Source organism: Microtus oregoni, unplaced genomic scaffold, assembly GCF_018167655.1.
Source record: "Microtus oregoni isolate MIOR12 unplaced genomic scaffold, Mior012 000048F_ref0000485, whole genome shotgun sequence".
Taxonomy (NCBI): domain Eukaryota; kingdom Metazoa; phylum Chordata; class Mammalia; order Rodentia; family Cricetidae; genus Microtus; species Microtus oregoni.
Window position 1 is genome coordinate 10,654,175 of NW_024543222.1, and position 16,081 is coordinate 10,670,255.

Sequence of the window (16,081 nt, forward strand, 5' to 3'; positions counted from 1 at the left end):
CGGGCCATGGGAGAGCAGAGGTTTCAGAATGCCATTTTGGAGGTCTCAGGTTGGCCCTAGGATGTCAGTGAGTAAGGAGGAAGGTTAAGCTGGAGGTGGATTTTTTTAAAAAGATTTTATTTCTAAGTGTGTGTGTGTGTGTGTGTGCGTGTGAGTGCATGTGTGTGTGTGCGTGCATGCGTGTGCGCACGTGTGTGTTTAAATGTCTGCAGTACACAGAATTGGGTTCTGGACTTCCCTGCAGTTGGAGTTCCAGGTAATTTTGAGCCACTCGGTATGGGTTCTGGGAATTGAACGCTCGGTCCTCTGCAAGAGTAACAAGTGCTCTAACTGTTGAGCTATTTCTCTAGCCCCTCTAGAAGTTGACTTTCCCCCCAAACTGCAAAAGCCTCACCCACCTAGGTCTACTCCACCAGCTTCTGACTTGCTCTCCTAGAATGTCAAGGTTAAACACTCCATTCCCAAGGCTGCCATGACCTTACTCTGGCTTCTGGGAAAAACTGATGGGCAAATTTCAGACTCTTCAGCGTTTCTTAGCTAACCTGGGCCTGTTGTGTGGGCCCTTTACTCTGTGTATGTGTGCACCCGAGTTAGCTCCTTTGATGGACATTTCCTTCTCTTCCCAGGCTGTTCCTGGCGCCAGGTGCAAGACGTTGGATCAACATAGATGGCAAAACCATGGACATCACCGTGAAGGGGCTGAGGCATCCCCACCGCTACGTGCTGGATGCAGCGCAAACGCACATCTATATGCTCATGAAGAAGGTAGGCAGGCCTGTGCTGAGGATGCTCAGAGACCGGGAAAGATCCTTGGATGTGGAAAGGGCGGGGGAGTGGGTATGGAAACTGCTCTGCAGATCCCATGAGGTAGAGTGGCCTGCTGGTTCTTTCTCTTATCCTCGGGCTAGACCTTGCTTGACCCCCTAGCCTCTGGCCTTGGACATCACCATAGAAGCAGTGTGTCTATGTCTACGGGCTTCTTGTTCTGCGGTTAGGTTGCAGGTAGTATCAGCGACAGTAAGACAGATGAAAATAATTGCTGTGAGCTCTTGAAAACTTATAAGGCACAGTCTCTGTGCAAAGCAAGACAGCTTGTCTCCAAAAAGATCCCCGGGGAGGTTCCTCCAAGTCTGGCTGGCCTAAGCTCTCAGCGGGGACGGAGATAGGACGCCAGCTTCTGCTCTGACAGAGCCAGAGGCCTGGCAGGTAAACCTTGTGAGAATTCAGGTAGCTTCTGGATCATTAGTGAGACAGTAGCAGGGTGGAAACTTCCAAGGAATTGTCATGAGTCTTAGAGAAAATAACTTTCTGAAAAAAATTCCGAGAAATTAAATTTCCCCCATTCCTTTGAGTGTGTGAGTGTGTGTTTGTGTGTGTGCATGCATACATGCACATACGTGTGTGTGTGTGTGTGTAGGTCAGAAGACAACTTTGTGTTCTCTCTTTCCACCATATGAATTTCCAGGTCATCAGGCTTGTTGGCAAGTACCGTTAGCCGCCGAGCCACCATCCTGGCCCAGACATACCTAATTATTTTTTAAATTTTTAAAATTAATTGACTGTGTGTATGTGTGTGTGTGTCCATTTGTTCTCTCTTTCCATCATGTGAATCCTAGGATCAGACTCAGTTTGGTGGCAATCACCATTACTCAATGTACCATCCTGCTGGCTGCACAAAAACTCCCACCTGAGATCCAGTGGCCAGCACCCCACGTCAAAAGCTGGGAGACAGAGACAGGAGAATCCCAGGGGCTTGCTCTCCCCCTACCCAAGGCAGATGAGCTCCAGGCTCATCAAGAAACGTGTTACCAAAGTAAAGTGGAGAATGATCGAGAAAGACACTTGGTGTCGACTACTGCGTGTGTGTGTGTGTGTGTGTGTGTGTGTGTGTGTGTGTGTGCACAGATTCACATACCTTCTCACCACATGTGCACACTGGCCAGGATGAAGCGGAGGCTTCTCGTGGATGGGTGTATGTCTGCTTGGGTTCTTTACAAAAGAACGCTGTGTGTCTGGAGTTGATGCTATGTCTCTTAGAGGCTATTTCTTGTGGTGACAAGTTCCACATGACCCGATGGCTTTATTATTCCTATTCCCAGATTCCACCCTGTTTCTCATAACCGCTACTACTACCAACTAGTCTCTAGGATTTAACAAACCTTTGAGACTGTTCTCCATTGCTGGGTTGCCGTGGTGAGCATTGCCTGTATTAGCTGAGAGTGGAGTTTTCAGGTAGCACCTTCCCTACCCTGCTCAGCTCCTCCATAAGAGAGGCACCCCCATAAGAGAGGCCTAAGTCCCGGTCCTTTCATTATCTTGCATTGTCCTATCTTACCTTTCTACCCTGAACTCCAGGGAGAAGTGGGTGGCAATGGGGTTAGAAGTGGGCTCCGTCTCCACGACCACTAAGGGTGAGAGTTTAATGTCTTCATATCTCTTGTTGGCTTTACAGGCTCACAGCTCTGAGGATTTTAGTGTTGGGGGGCTATGAATTGTGGTCCTATAGCTCTGGTAGTTGTCCCACCCTTGGAGGTCATGATTAGGTAGGACCGGGGTGACCCCAAGGACGTACATTTCTGAGTCCTCTGGGACAGCTTGGCCCTGCCTGGTCTTGAGCTCCACGCCTGAGACCCACGGCTCGCAGCATCTCCCGAGCATGCCTCATGCAGGGAAACAGATTTCTCTTATCTTGCTGTCTCACCAGGGGACAGTATTCGGAAGTGACAGCCATATTCCACTCTATCAGATGCATCCCCTCTCCCTGGCTCATCACCACTGTTTTCTTTCCGTTCCCCCCAGGATTCTTATGCTCGCTATTTAAAGTCTCCGATCTATAAAGAAATGCTGGCCAAAGCTATCGAGCCGCAGGAAACCACCAAGAGAAGGCAAGTGGAGTCTCTTTAATCGCTGGCCGCCCGCTGTTTACTGTAGAGACGTGAGGGCCCCATGTAGCCAAATGACAGGAGTGGAGATTTGCTCGACGGCATTGCTGGGGGCTGGAAAGTGGTGTGCAGTGAACATGGGCCTCATTTGCTTAGAAATGCCTTCCAGCAAGATTCCCCTAGTAATTGCCTCCGGTAAGTTTTGTTTCCTTGATTCCGGCTCTAAAGGGCCCTGATTATCAGACCGGTAATTATGACTATCACAAGTGGAAACATTTTTTTTTTTTTAAATTACCCTCCCTCTCTACCTCCAAACTGATGGATAGGAGCTAATTTAGGCACACCCTTCATATCTCAATTGTTCCAAGACCTGGGGGCGGGGGTTGTACACCAAGAGAAAAGGCTAGACAGTTGAAAGAGGCAAACAGTAACACCCCAACTGTTCTTGGTGCCTCTGGAGACGACTTTCTAGAAGTCCATTAACTAGTTGGTAATTTCTATCGTCCAGTGTCTTACGGAGACACTGGGATAATGGGTGATGTCATACTCCAAGGAACAAAGTAAACTTTTTTTTTTTTTGGTGAAAATGGGAGGGGTACTCGAGCCATAAAGATTATTTAAAGATTTAAGAGTACAACTGGGCGGTGGTGGCGCACACATTTACTCCCAGCACTCAGGGTGGGGGGTGGGCAGGGGCAGGCAGATCTCTGTGAGTTCGAGGCCAGCCTGGTTTACAAGAGTAGTTCCAGGATAGGCACCAAAGCTACAGAGAAACCCTGTCTCGGGGTAAAAAAAAGATTTAAAAGAAATAACAGCTTAAACAAAACTGGAAATTCTGGCAGAGGTTTTATTTTGAAACTGCCCCTGTGGTCAGTAAATGCTCCTATTTGTTCAGCCAGTGCTGGGCCCATATTCAGTTCAGTCAGTTCAAAGTGTGTGGGGGAGGGAGGTGGGCACCCTTTATCAGAGGAGCTAATGAAAGAATGTGCCACCTTGTCCTTGAGGGCAGCAGTCTTGTGAGAGGAAGTGGGCTTGTGGCACTGTTCACAGGTTACTGAGTAAAGAAAGGAGTCCAGTGGCCCTGGGAACTCCAATAAAGGCCACAGTGAGTCCAGAGATTCAGAAAGGGTGGGGGTGGGCTAGGAGATAGATTGTCTCACACTTCCATCCTAATGTTTTATGAGTTAGGGCAGGCATGGGAGTTCAGAGAGGCTCCTTCCTGGGTACATCTGGGGCATGGAGTGCCTTGAGGATGGCAGAGACCTCTGCTGGTTGTACTTGACTTTGGCAAGGGACATCACAGTCCGGGAGTGCAGTCACCCTGTTGTGGGTGGAACAGGTGTGAATGCTTGCATGCATGGTGTGTGCTGATGGAGGGGACGCAGTGCGAGGAGCCCATTCCTTGGCTCACAGGTAGACGCGAATCTTTTAAAAGTTAAGGTGCAAGCCTTCCGAACTTTGGTAGAGTTGGTGGCATTAGTTAGTGCCCAGTTGTGTGTGTGTGTGTGTGTGTGTGTTTTTGAGAGTATCCTGCCTCTCTGCATAGAGACAAGAGCTTGGGGCTCACACAGTCCAGAAATTAGGGGTTGGTCCTCTGTCTTTAGTCTGTTGTTTCTTCAGAAATGCTAGCTCCCCAAATCTATGTACTCCATCCCTCAGTCCTGAGGCTGTATGTCTCAGCTCTGTTACTTAAGCCCTTCAAACCTTGTCCTGATTTCTAGAATGTGGTAGCCAGTTTGGTCACAGAAATCCATATTTGGCTTCGGAATAAGTTTCTAATTTGTCCTGAGATATGGAATGTAAGGAGGGTGGCTGAAGCTCACTAAGCCTCTGAGGAAACTTCCTCTGGGATCAGACAGCCTTTGGGACTCTCTCTCTCTCTCTCTCTCTCTCTCTCTCTCTCCCCCCCCCTCCCCCGTGTATGTGAAGGTCAGAGGACAACCTTAGGTGTTATTCCATCCCCTTTTCTTCCTTTTATCTATCTATCTATTTATTGTTTGAGACAGGGCCTCTCTTTGGCCTGGAGCTAATCGAGTAGGTCAGGCTGAATGGCCAACAAGCACCCACTTTCCACATTGTCTCTCTTCCCAGCGCTGGCATTACAATTGTGTACCACCATATTGGGTTTTTTACATGCTCCTGGGGATCAAGTTCTGGTCCGTATGCTGTCAAGGGAGCTATCTCCACACCCTTATACCTTGTCTTTTTAAACACATACTCTGAGGCATGACTCTTCCTCAAGACTCAAGCTCTCAGGGGCCCACGATCCAACCCCACTGTGCCCACCATCCAGTCCCGCTGTGCCCACCATCCAACCCTGCTGTGTCCACCATTCAACCCCACTGTGCCCACCACCCAACCCTGCTGTGCCCACCATCCAACCCTGCTGTACCCACTATCCAACCCCCATGCCCTCTTCTTTGAAGATCGTGCAGAGAGGGCATTGAGATCTTGACGACCATGCACTGACACAACATATTGAATTCTAAACACTGTAGAAGGCATGTCTGTCACCACCACCATCATCCAAAGAGTCTTCCTAGGGCCTCACCTGAAATCTGGTGGCAGCTGAACTCACTCGCTGTGGCCCCATCCTCCATGAGGGGAAAGAACGAAGGTTGGGCATGGTTCTGAAGGTGCTCTTGAAGTTCACTGGCAAAATGAGGGGTTATGTCCCAATTCTGATCTTCTAGCCCCAGCCTCCACCAGGCATGTCACATGGCGTGTCTGGCATGGCGTGTCAGCGTCCCCAGGCAAGCTGTCTATTTTTCTATCAAGCACTCATCTCTCTTTCCTTGTAGCTCCACCCTCCCGTTTATGAGGCGTCACCTGCGCTCCAGCCCGAGCCCTGTCATCCTGAGGCAGTTGGAAGAGGAAGAGAAAGCTCGCGAAGCGGCCAACACAGTGGACATCACCCAGGTCATGAGCAAGCTGGACCGCAGGAGCCTACTCAGAAAGGAGCTGCCTCCTAAATGAGTTTCTGATTCCTGGGGTGGGGCACGTGCGCTTGGGAGAGGCAACAACGTAAAGGATTAGTCTTTAGAAAGTTCATTCTCCATCAGCAAAATGTAGGGTCAAGTGGACTTCTAGACCAAGAGTTACATGGCTTTGTTTTCCTATTCCAAGTCACCAAGGAGCAGGGCTGGTGATGGTAGAAGGTTGTCACATGAGCGAGTAGCCATGCCCACCCACATTGCTCTAGGGAGCTCGTATGGTTGGAAGCATAGGAAAAAGGGGCTATATTATATACTTCCTTATCAAGAAACTGACCATCCATCTTCCAAGGCTACTTCTCTGAGGAGTGTTTGTTTAGAATAGCTTTGTGAGACTTCTCAAACCCAGCTCTCCAGTTTAGATGCCACTTCCAAAGCAACCTGAGATCCCTCCACAGGGCCCATCCCTGGTCTCCTCTGTTACACCTGCCTAAGAAGGCACTGCCGGGACACGGTTCCTAGTGAGCTTGTTCTTAGCCACGGTTACGTCTCTATTTTCCCATCCCCTTGTGTATAATGTATGGATAAATAGCTTATGGAAATGAAAGACTCAGTCCAGAGGAGGCAAGGAGAAATGTCCTGTTGAGATTATCTCTTTGGTTAAAGAACAAAGGCACTGGTGCTTGTACGCAGGAGGAAGGATTGTGGACATCAGATATCCTTTGGGCAATAGACTTTGATGCTACCTTTCTCTATCACTATAGACTAGGCTCTCTCAATGTTCGGGGGAGAATTCAGCTCAATCTATGACTTTAAGGCCAACAAGGTTATTCTTGAGGATAAGTAACCCCACATACCTGTATGTAAAAGAGAAAGAGACCAGTGTAGGAGAGCAGTCTTCTAAAGCAGGAACCGGCACACATTTCACAAACTTATTGAGTTCCTTCTATGTGCAGGGCATGGATGAACAAAAATGACATTTTTCTTCTCTAATAGAGCTTGTGGTCCAGGACTGACCAAAGCAATTAAACAGTCAGGTAGCCTTTATGGTGCAGCACTGGGCCATAAACCAGAGTGATATGCAATAATAAGCATTTTTTGTTCATACACAGGGGTCATCTGGGTGGCTCTGTTGTTCTTTGCTTGATTACCTCCTGTGTCTGGAGTTTGGCTTACCGAAGCTTGGGCTGGGATAAGTGGGACGTGTCTGCTCTGCTTCATGTGTCTCTTCTCTTCCAGCAGCCCTGCCCAGGCATGGCCTTAGGGTGGTGGCAGAATTGCGAGGGAGAAGGTAGAAGTGCATATGGCTTTCCATGGCCTCATTCATCTTTTCTTGGCCAGAGAAAGTCACAGATTCCTCCTAGAAAAGGGAGCAAAGAAACAGGGCTGGGGATCAGTGTGTAGAGTGCTTGCCTTGTATGCATGGAGTCATGGGTTCAATCCCCACCACCACATAGAACCAAGCGGGGTGGTGCACACCTGCAATCCCAGATCTTGGGAGGCGAAAGCAGGAGCGCTATGAATTAAGGTCATGCTTACATACATATTAAATGTGAGGCCAGCCTGGACTACATAAGACCCCGTGTCCATGAGGGGGAAAGAAGTAGGGAAGTAGACTCTATTTGTTTTAGTAAAAATATGTCAGAGTCTGTTTAAAAATATGCGGATACAGGGAAGGGTATAGAATTGAGTTAATTGTAGGAATTGCTAACTAAAAATAGGATTAAAAGCTTATTGAATAAGTTCTAAGGGAAATGAATCTGATACCATGATAAGGAAGTTGTGTTCTGTGTAGACTTAGCACCTCTTTGAAGCAGTGATGGAGGAACAGAGGCTGAGAAATAGTCATCATGGGATGTGGACCAAGCAAGGAGAAGGCCCCATAGAGAGAGGAACTCTAAGGACAAAGCCCCAGATGTGGGGAAGGGTTTGGAGTGAACTGAAAAGCGGGTGGGTGGAGCCTGGTGGGTGAGGAGGACATGGTACAAGGCAGGGTGAGAGAGGTGGGCAGGGCCACGTCACTGAAGACTGTCTAAGCCCATATAAGTAGCTCATGGCCATTGGTTTCCTGCTAGCAAGATAATCCCAACCCCAGAGGGGAACAAACACTTCCCAGTTCCACGAGTTCCTCTGAGATGGCACCACCGATATGGTTTTTAAATTTTCTTTTGAGGAATTTTGGAGTCCCCAGGCAGAAGCTTCAGGTTATGAGCCATTATAAACTGAGTGGAAGCCGGGCAGTGGTGGTGCACGCCTTTAATCCCAGCACTCAGGAGGCAGAGGCAGGCAGATCTCTGGGAGTTCGAGGCCAGCCTGGTCTACAAGAGCTAGTTCCAGGACAGGCTCCAAAGCTACAGAGAAACCCTGTCTCGAAAACAAAAACAAAACAAAACAAAAAAAACTGAGTGGAAGGTGAGGAGGGGCAAAATCTAGCTTACTGCTTGAAATCTAATTCCCAAAATTAGGAAGTTCTGTACATGTGTGTTACATGACTGAATGAATGAACAAATGAGCTAATGAGTGAGTGAATGAATGAATGAATGAATGAAAAGAGCTCCCGATTCGGAGGACGCCTCTTAGACCTTGGTCCAGTTCTAACATAAGCCATGTCGTCTTGAGCAACTCACAGGACCTCTCTGCTTAGTTATTTGTGAGAAGAGGGGCTGTCAGAAGATCAGCTCTGGAACTAGGATAGCAATTTTACTTGAATATTTAGAATAGGAGGAGATTTAGGTAATTTTTAAAAATTTACATTCAAACAACCATAAATATATTATGAAATGGAATGCAAAATGCGCATGAATTTTTAAGGCTGACATTGGAGACATCAAAGTCATTTCATGCTCTGCTCTGCAGGTTCAGGCATTGCCCTCCTAAGACTCCTGGGGGATGTGTGTTTACCCGGCTCTCCTGCTGTTTGGCCTACTTTAGGGGGAAAGTTGGAGAAGCTTGAAACTGGAGAATGTTTGCTGCCCCTTCTGATCACCTCACGTGAGCTGCGATCACGCCAGCAGCGTGGTGGTTAGGGTGTTAGAACCACAGGGTTCTTCAGGCACTCCTCAGGGCATCCATGCCTAGATCTGGTTCATCTTTGGCCTGTCCATCCACAACCCCACTCCCCAGGCTTGTGCTTGCCAAGTCCTTCATTCTCTGAAAGACCACAGTGTGCTGCTTCGGGTTCTTCCCCACATACATGGGAATCTACTCAGTGTCTGAGACACTAGGTCCTGCCCTCAGTGAGAGCCACAGGCAATAGACAGTCGGTGAGCATTCACTTCTGTGAATGAAGAAAAAAAGATCCGAACATTTTCCATACAAAGGAAGGTACAAGAGAAATGGCTTCACTCTGGATTGCTATAACAATCCATGATGTGTGTCGTGTGTGTGTGTGTGTGTGTGTGTGTGTGTGTGTGTGCACTCAAGTAGAGGCCAGAAAAGTATGTATATATTTGTAAGGTCTTCATATGTAGTCCTGGCTGGATTAGAATTCCCTGTATCTACTAGTGTGGCCTTGAACTCACAGAGATCTGCCTGCTTTTGCCTCCCAAGTGCTGGGACTAAAGGCATATACTACCACATATGTTCCCCAAATGCTGATTTTTATAAGAATCAGTAGAAGAACCGCAGGAGATAAAAATATGCAAAGTAGTCTTTTCCCTCATGGGTTGATGAAGGTGTGGGTGCAAATGGCTGTACCATGAGGCAGAGTGTGGTTAGGGAGCTACCAGTTAAACATGTGAGAGCTGCCAAGATTGGGAGAGAATAGTTTGGCTTGAGAGAAGCTTTTGGAAGATGTATGGTTAGAAGCGTCAGGCTTAGGCCAAGCATGGTGGTATACACCTTTCAACCCAGCACTCAAGAGGCAGAGGCAGGCAGATTTCTATGAGTTTGAGGCCAGCCTGGTCTACATAGAAGTTCCAGGACAGCCAGAGCTACATAGTGAGACTCTCTCAACAGACAAGAAACAAACAAAAAGAAGGGCCAGGCATCAGCACAAGTCTTCTTCTGTGAAGAATGTGTGTCAACATTCCGCAGTGATAGTCAGCCTCTGTTACATGCTGGGCATCGTCCAGGTGCTGCAGTCTGGGCCTGGGGTGGAGGGGGCAGGGGGGAGGAGAGGAGAAAGACAACCCCTCCCCCATTAGACAGTTAACAGGAAAGACAAGAATGTGGCCAGTAGAATTACAGGGAAGTCCCATGATGCTTTGGGGGGTGATAGTAAGAACCACTGGCTTACGGAAGGGTGGAGACTCTAAGGAGACTAGAGGGGTCCTGGGTTCGGTAGTTGGTGTACATGATTAAGACCAACGGGCAGCCTGGACCACCCATCCTAGAAGGTTCTATTCATCATCTAGCTTGTAGGACTTCTATTGTCTGTGTGGCATCCCTTTACCTCAACACCAGACGTCAGCTCTTTTCCTCTCTCACTCCTGCCTTGTTCCTAGTGTCAGAGTCTGACAGTGCCAGCTCAAATCCTGAGATCTACAAGGAGATTCACAGGTTTGGTAGCAAAGGGGCCAGAGGGCTCTTTCCAATTCTGAGGTGCTGAAAGGGCATCTGTGGCTGCTGTCACAGCTCTAATGGGGGCAGAGGCTCACGTTAACTAGTCACCAGGAGCAAACATAACAAACAGTAGCCCCTCAGGGCCCATTTATATCTCAATAATATTTAGATAATGTTATTGCTATATTTAAATCGTTCTCAGACACCGTCTTCATTTCTTAGTAATAGGATTTAACCACATAACAAGCTTCTCTGCCCATGGAGTTTACTATGCTGGATTATATTATTCTATAAGGCTCTAGGATTTCCTTTGTAGAATTCCATTTTCCTGTTAGATTTTTTTAGAAATCATTACTTTCGTGATGGGTATTAGGTGAAAGATACAAGAGCCAGGGGCAGAGAAATAAGAGTAAAGCACTTAGAACCATGCCCAGCGCGTCATAAATGCTCAATAAATGCTGGCCACTGCCACCTTCTCATTATCGCAGTCCTCACCTTTACCATCACGGCCACCGTCATCATCGTTGCTGTCACCACCATCATCACCAGTCCCCATCATCACCACATCCCAATCACCATCATCCCATCATCTTTACCATTATCAGTACCATTTCCATCATCACCACCACCACCACCACCACAGATCACCATCATCTTTACCATCAGTATCACCATAAGCATCATCTCCATCCCCATCATTATCATCACCACCATTATCGTTGAACTCCCTAGACCCTTCATCATCTTGAAGTAAGCACCTGCTTTCTTCTGTCAGTGTTGTTCAACACAATCACCCATTATTCTTTCTTGTCTAGGTGTTACCTTAGCAATATTTAAATCATGATTGTCTCAAACCATCTCACTCTCTCAGCATCCTCTGCACTCTCTAGACAGCTTTAGGTTATATTCGAGGTATACAATATATTTCTATGTCCTCTAGCTTCTAAGAGAAGGCTGATTAGTAACAGGGTAGTGACCAGCAGAACCCGTGACCCCAAGTTTTATGACCGAAGCGAGGGTCATTTCCAGCTTGGAAGGTCTTATGCCAGACTGTGTTCGGTGGGGTGACTAACCAGAGAAATGATGTCCTCAACTATGCTAACTTTTCCTTACGAGACCAACTTTACTTGCTTTTAGGGAAGAGGGGACGGGCACAACAGGAAGGGACATTAGGGGGCCTGGATCCTTGCATGCTGAACGTGGCCACAGGTCTTTGATTTCTCAGCCGGTTTCTGATGGAACAAAATGAGTAGAGATGCTGCACCATCTGCTTTGCCTTCCATTAAACATCCTGTGATTGTGTCTGCCTGTTAATGTACCATCTCATTTCATGCTCCTGCCCTCCCTCTTTGGGCTCCCTCGCACAATAAAACAAGCTGCTCACAACAAATCTGAATCTGGTTCTGCTCGTCTGTTTCCTGTCGCATTTCTTCACCACGTGTCTTGCATGCCTCTTGCTTTGCTGCTCATGCCATTGGCGGAGGGCTGGGTTACAGAGCACAAGCAGGAACAGAGTGGGGGGAACTCACGGCTTCCTTGTGAGAAGAAATGAGAAAAACAAAAAACAAAAAACAAAAAGCAAGAAACCAAACGAAACCAAACCAACTGGGAGAGTGGCTGTTTGCCCAGGAGGGACCATCTCTGCCTAAGTAAGTGAGAAGGGAAGGCAATGACATTGTCATTCATCCTGAAAAGGAGAAGGTTCTGGAGAAGGAGTGGGATGGAGGGGGAGAGGAGGAGAAAGGGATGGTCAAGCCATATGGTCTTGGTTAAGTCCCTTGATCTCCCGGAGCCTCAAACTTCTTATCTTGAAGGCGAGGTGATCTCAGGAGTTTGTGAACTTTCCAAGGCAGTGAGGTTGACGTGAACTCAGTAGGGACCTCACTGGTACCCCACCCAGAACATAGAACCCACACAGGCAATGGGATGGTAGCACATGTTAGTGGAACCCCAGGGGCGCTGGGGTCAGGCACCTAGGCTCAGAAGCACATTTAGTCATTGTCTTAACTTGCTATTGCTGCGTAACAAATGAGCTCATTCCTCTCAGTGGTCCCTGAGTGTACCTCACTTTACACTGGACCTGGATCGTTTGAGTGACCTTGAGACCAGGCCACACTCTGAAGTCAGTAGCCTCCTTCAGTCTGAGGGTCTGAGGGCTGAGCTATGTGGTTATTGCAGAGAAGGTTTGTTTCTCATTGTGATCCTTTCTAGGCCTCTCTTGGAAGCAGTAGTGGCTCTGCCATCCCTAAGACACCACCCACCTCTCCTCAGAACTTCTGCCCATGCCTGGCTTTCATGTCGTATGTAAGCATAGCAAGCTCTCACGAGGAACCCAGCCGCTCCTCCCATTGACTCTTGTGGCCTGCAAAGGAAGAGGTGACAGTGAAGAGCCTGAGTGGAGAGCTCAGCTTTAATTCCGTTGCTCAACTTGGACAAAGTTCCTTTGGGTTTCTTGAGCTGAGTAAATTAATACCAGACTCTCCTCTTCTGCCCCAGCACGCTGGACTCTGGGGCCATGGTGGCTAAGGCAATGAGATACTTCCTTTTTCTCCGAGAATCACAGAGCCACCTCCTCTAGAATTGCCTGTCTCTCTACTGCAAACTTCTGAGGATCTACACTCAGCCCCCGCCCCAGCTTGCCTTACACAGTCTGAGGAGAGGTCTGGGCAGGTCCCAGGATTGCAGCCCCTAAAGCATTGTCAGGGTGGACACAGGAGGTGGATGGTTGTGGTGTCAGGCATGGAATCTCAGTAGGGCACCATTGCAGGTCTCTCTCTGTGCAGCACTGTGTTAAAACGTTAAATGCCTTCCAGGTGGATATATGGCACAATGACAAAGCACTTGCCCAGCATGGGCAACGTCATGGGTTAGATTCCCAGCAAAGTGCACACACACACACTCACACACACACACACACACACACACACACCAAACAACAGCAAAATAGTGTCAAATGCCTCCAGGTCTAAACCTGTGGTCAATAAGAAAGAAGAAGCGACATAGGGTAGAACGGACAAAGGCATTTGGAGATTGAGTTGAGGGGTAACCAAGTTCAGCATGGTCACACTCCATCATCCCAGGACTGGAAGAAGGTTGGTTTGTGACAAATAAGTCCTGGCAAGAGGCGTTGTTTGGCTATACCATTATCACAGGTACCTCGGGGTAACCTTTAAATCAGTTCCTCCAGGAGGCAGCCAGAGCAGGTGGGCACTGTTGCCGTTGGAAGAAGGTTAAACAAGCTGAGGATGGACCCTCAGCCCTGGTGGCTGGAGACTCCTCATTGATTTTTTTTTTCCTTCTCCACAGCCAGGTCAGCACTTGGCTCCCAGCCCTCACCTGGCCGTATACACAGGGACCTGCGTGCCTCCCTCTCCTTCTGGTCCCTTCTCCCCGGCCTGTCGCTCCCCCAGGAAGCCCTTTCCCTCACCAAGCCGCTTCATCCGACGGCCCAGCATTGCCATCTGCCCCTCACCCATCCGAGTGGCCCTGGAGAGTTCTTCAGGCCTGGAGCCCAAGGGGGAAACCAGTTGGTCTGGTGCCAACAGTGGGCCCTCAGCCACTGAGAGCAGTGATACCTCTGTTGACCACTCAAGACCTCATGGCCAGCCCAGGGCCCCTCCCAAGACCCGTGCGGCTCTGTCCCTTGGAAGGTTCCTGAGACGGGGCTGTTTGGCATCCCCGGTGTTTGCCAGGCTCTCCCCCAAGTGCCCTGCTGTTTCACATGGGAAGGTGCAGCCTCTGGGGGACATGGGACAACAGCTGCCCAGGCTGAAAGCCAAGAAAGTAGCCAAGTAAGAAGCCACAGGGCTGGTGTTGTGCACGTGGACAGTGGGTGTGTGGGTGTGGGCATGGACAGTGGTGTGGGTGTGCACTGTGTCTTTGTGATATTGATGGAGCCTTGGACTTGTGGAGACCAGACACATCTCTAAGTCACCAGTGCCCCAGAAACTCAGTTCCATTGTCTATCCCCCTTCCAGAGATGGTAAAAGGGCAGTTTCTTTCTTTCTCTGCTCACTCTCCTCCGCACACTTACCCGGCCCCTAGGCTACTAGTCACTGCATTTGTGAAGGGCCTCAGCAGTAACCACAGGCTATGATGTCGCTAAGACATGATTCCCAGGAGCTCCCGCCCTTCTCCATCCCATACCCTAAGTGCCATGGTCTCCTTGGTCCTCACAGATACCTGTCTGCTATCCTAAAGGGTCCCCAAAAGATACTTGTTTCTAGGGTGGTCTGAAATAATGATTTCCAACTTCCACCAGAGCTACAGTGGCTCCTCTAAACTCCATTTTGGGTACCTATAAAAGTCTAAAATCTGAGAACCTCAAGTGCCCTGAGGCAGTCGCTATGTGCAGAGCAGAGTCTGGAGTGCTCCAGAGTGCCTGGGCCCACAGCAGAGAGCCCACCGCAGCTTCATGTTTCCTGGGATTTGGAGGGGACAGTCAGAGTTACCTCCAGACCAATTGACATAGTCCTCCATTTGGCCCTGCCTGAGCTTGGAGAAAGTTGCACCAGGCAGAAGTCTTAGACTGCCACAGAGGCCCAGAGAGTATGGTCTCTTCAGTGCAGTGAGTGGGGGGTACAGCAGGGAGCACTGGCTACTATCCGCTTCTTGCCTGTGTGGCTTGGAGGAGGAGATTGGCTCTGTTGCTTTAGGAAACGACGAGGATTTGGTCTTTTGATTTTCCTCAGCTGGTTCTGCTGACAGACTGTTCTAGCTCTTCAGCTACGGTCCCACTTCACGTGTGGGAATGAGACTTCTAAAAGGCTGCCTTTCCAGTGTCCTCAATAAACATTTTAAAGGGGCTGAGGATTAAATACTGGTGTGCCAACACACTACAGGGGCAGGCTGAGTTCATCCAAACCATAAAGACTTAAAATCGAAAATAAGGCATATTTGGGATCATCTTTCATTCCACAGAAAAAGCTAGGTCCCAGTCAAAGGAGTCCCCAGAGCCTGTGGCTGTGTCACTGTGGGCCAGCGTCCCAGGCATGCTAGTCTTTGAGACTGCAGGGATCATGTGGGGATTGCCTGCCCTTCCTCTCTCTTCACTTGCTTTTGTGTCCGCAGCTTCTTCCAGATCAAAATGGAAATGCCTACTGACAGTGGGCCCTGCCTGATGGACTCCGATGACACGGGGACAGGAGAATCTGGTGACCAGACCACGGAAAAGGAAGTCATTTGCCCTTGGGAGAGCCTGGCCGAAGGAAAGGCAGGCTGAGCAGACCCTGGGGCTGGGAAGACAGTCCTGGCATAGACCATCAGACCTGGGGCACACTTGCTCCGACCCAAGTGCATTAGAGTGATATTGGAGGACTGGAAGGAGCAGACGGGGCGGAGTGCAGGGACACGTGCTCTAACCGACTCCCAGTGGCCACCTTTCCCCTTTCCTGACTTTCCCTTGCTTGGCCAGAAAGGCATGTGGGCCAGAAGATATCCCTTGCTGCCTTAAAACCAATAAAAGGGTCATTTGAAAGATTCTCTTGGGCTGAGGTACTGGTATGTGCCTGGTTTGTTAGTATTCCTAAACTATTACTTGTGAGTTAAACTCATGCCTTTAGTTTTGGGGGCAAGGGGGCACTGAGCCCCTTCAAAGGGTTTCCCTCTGTCTAAACTGGATAGAACATGACAATTTCATTAATCAAGGTCCATGGCCGTCTCCCAGAGGGGCCCTGAATAGAAAGGACAATAGCTAAGAACAAGGGTCACACGGAACACTGAATTCTGTTCACAAGATAGGGTTTGTTTAGGGAGGGTAAAGCA

At 48.9% G+C, this 16,081-nt stretch overlaps 1 protein-coding gene across 2 annotated transcripts in view; it reads left to right on the top strand.

Annotated features, from left to right (window-relative positions):
• Rgs9 (regulator of G protein signaling 9) overlaps positions 1 to 15,776 on the top strand; it is a 64,261-nt gene extending 48,485 nt beyond the window's left edge. For both annotated transcript variants that reach the window (XM_041636142.1, XM_041636143.1), the window contains exons 15-19: positions 627 to 765; positions 2,800 to 2,885; positions 5,684 to 5,801; positions 13,625 to 14,109; positions 15,389 to 15,776. In XM_041636142.1, coding sequence (XP_041492076.1) covers positions 627 to 765; positions 2,800 to 2,885; positions 5,684 to 5,801; positions 13,625 to 14,109; positions 15,389 to 15,539 — 979 coding nt within the window. In that variant the 3' untranslated portion in view covers positions 15,540 to 15,776. The remainder of the gene's footprint in view (positions 1 to 626; positions 766 to 2,799; positions 2,886 to 5,683; positions 5,802 to 13,624; positions 14,110 to 15,388) is intronic.
• Positions 15,777 to 16,081: the final 305 nt, after the last annotated feature.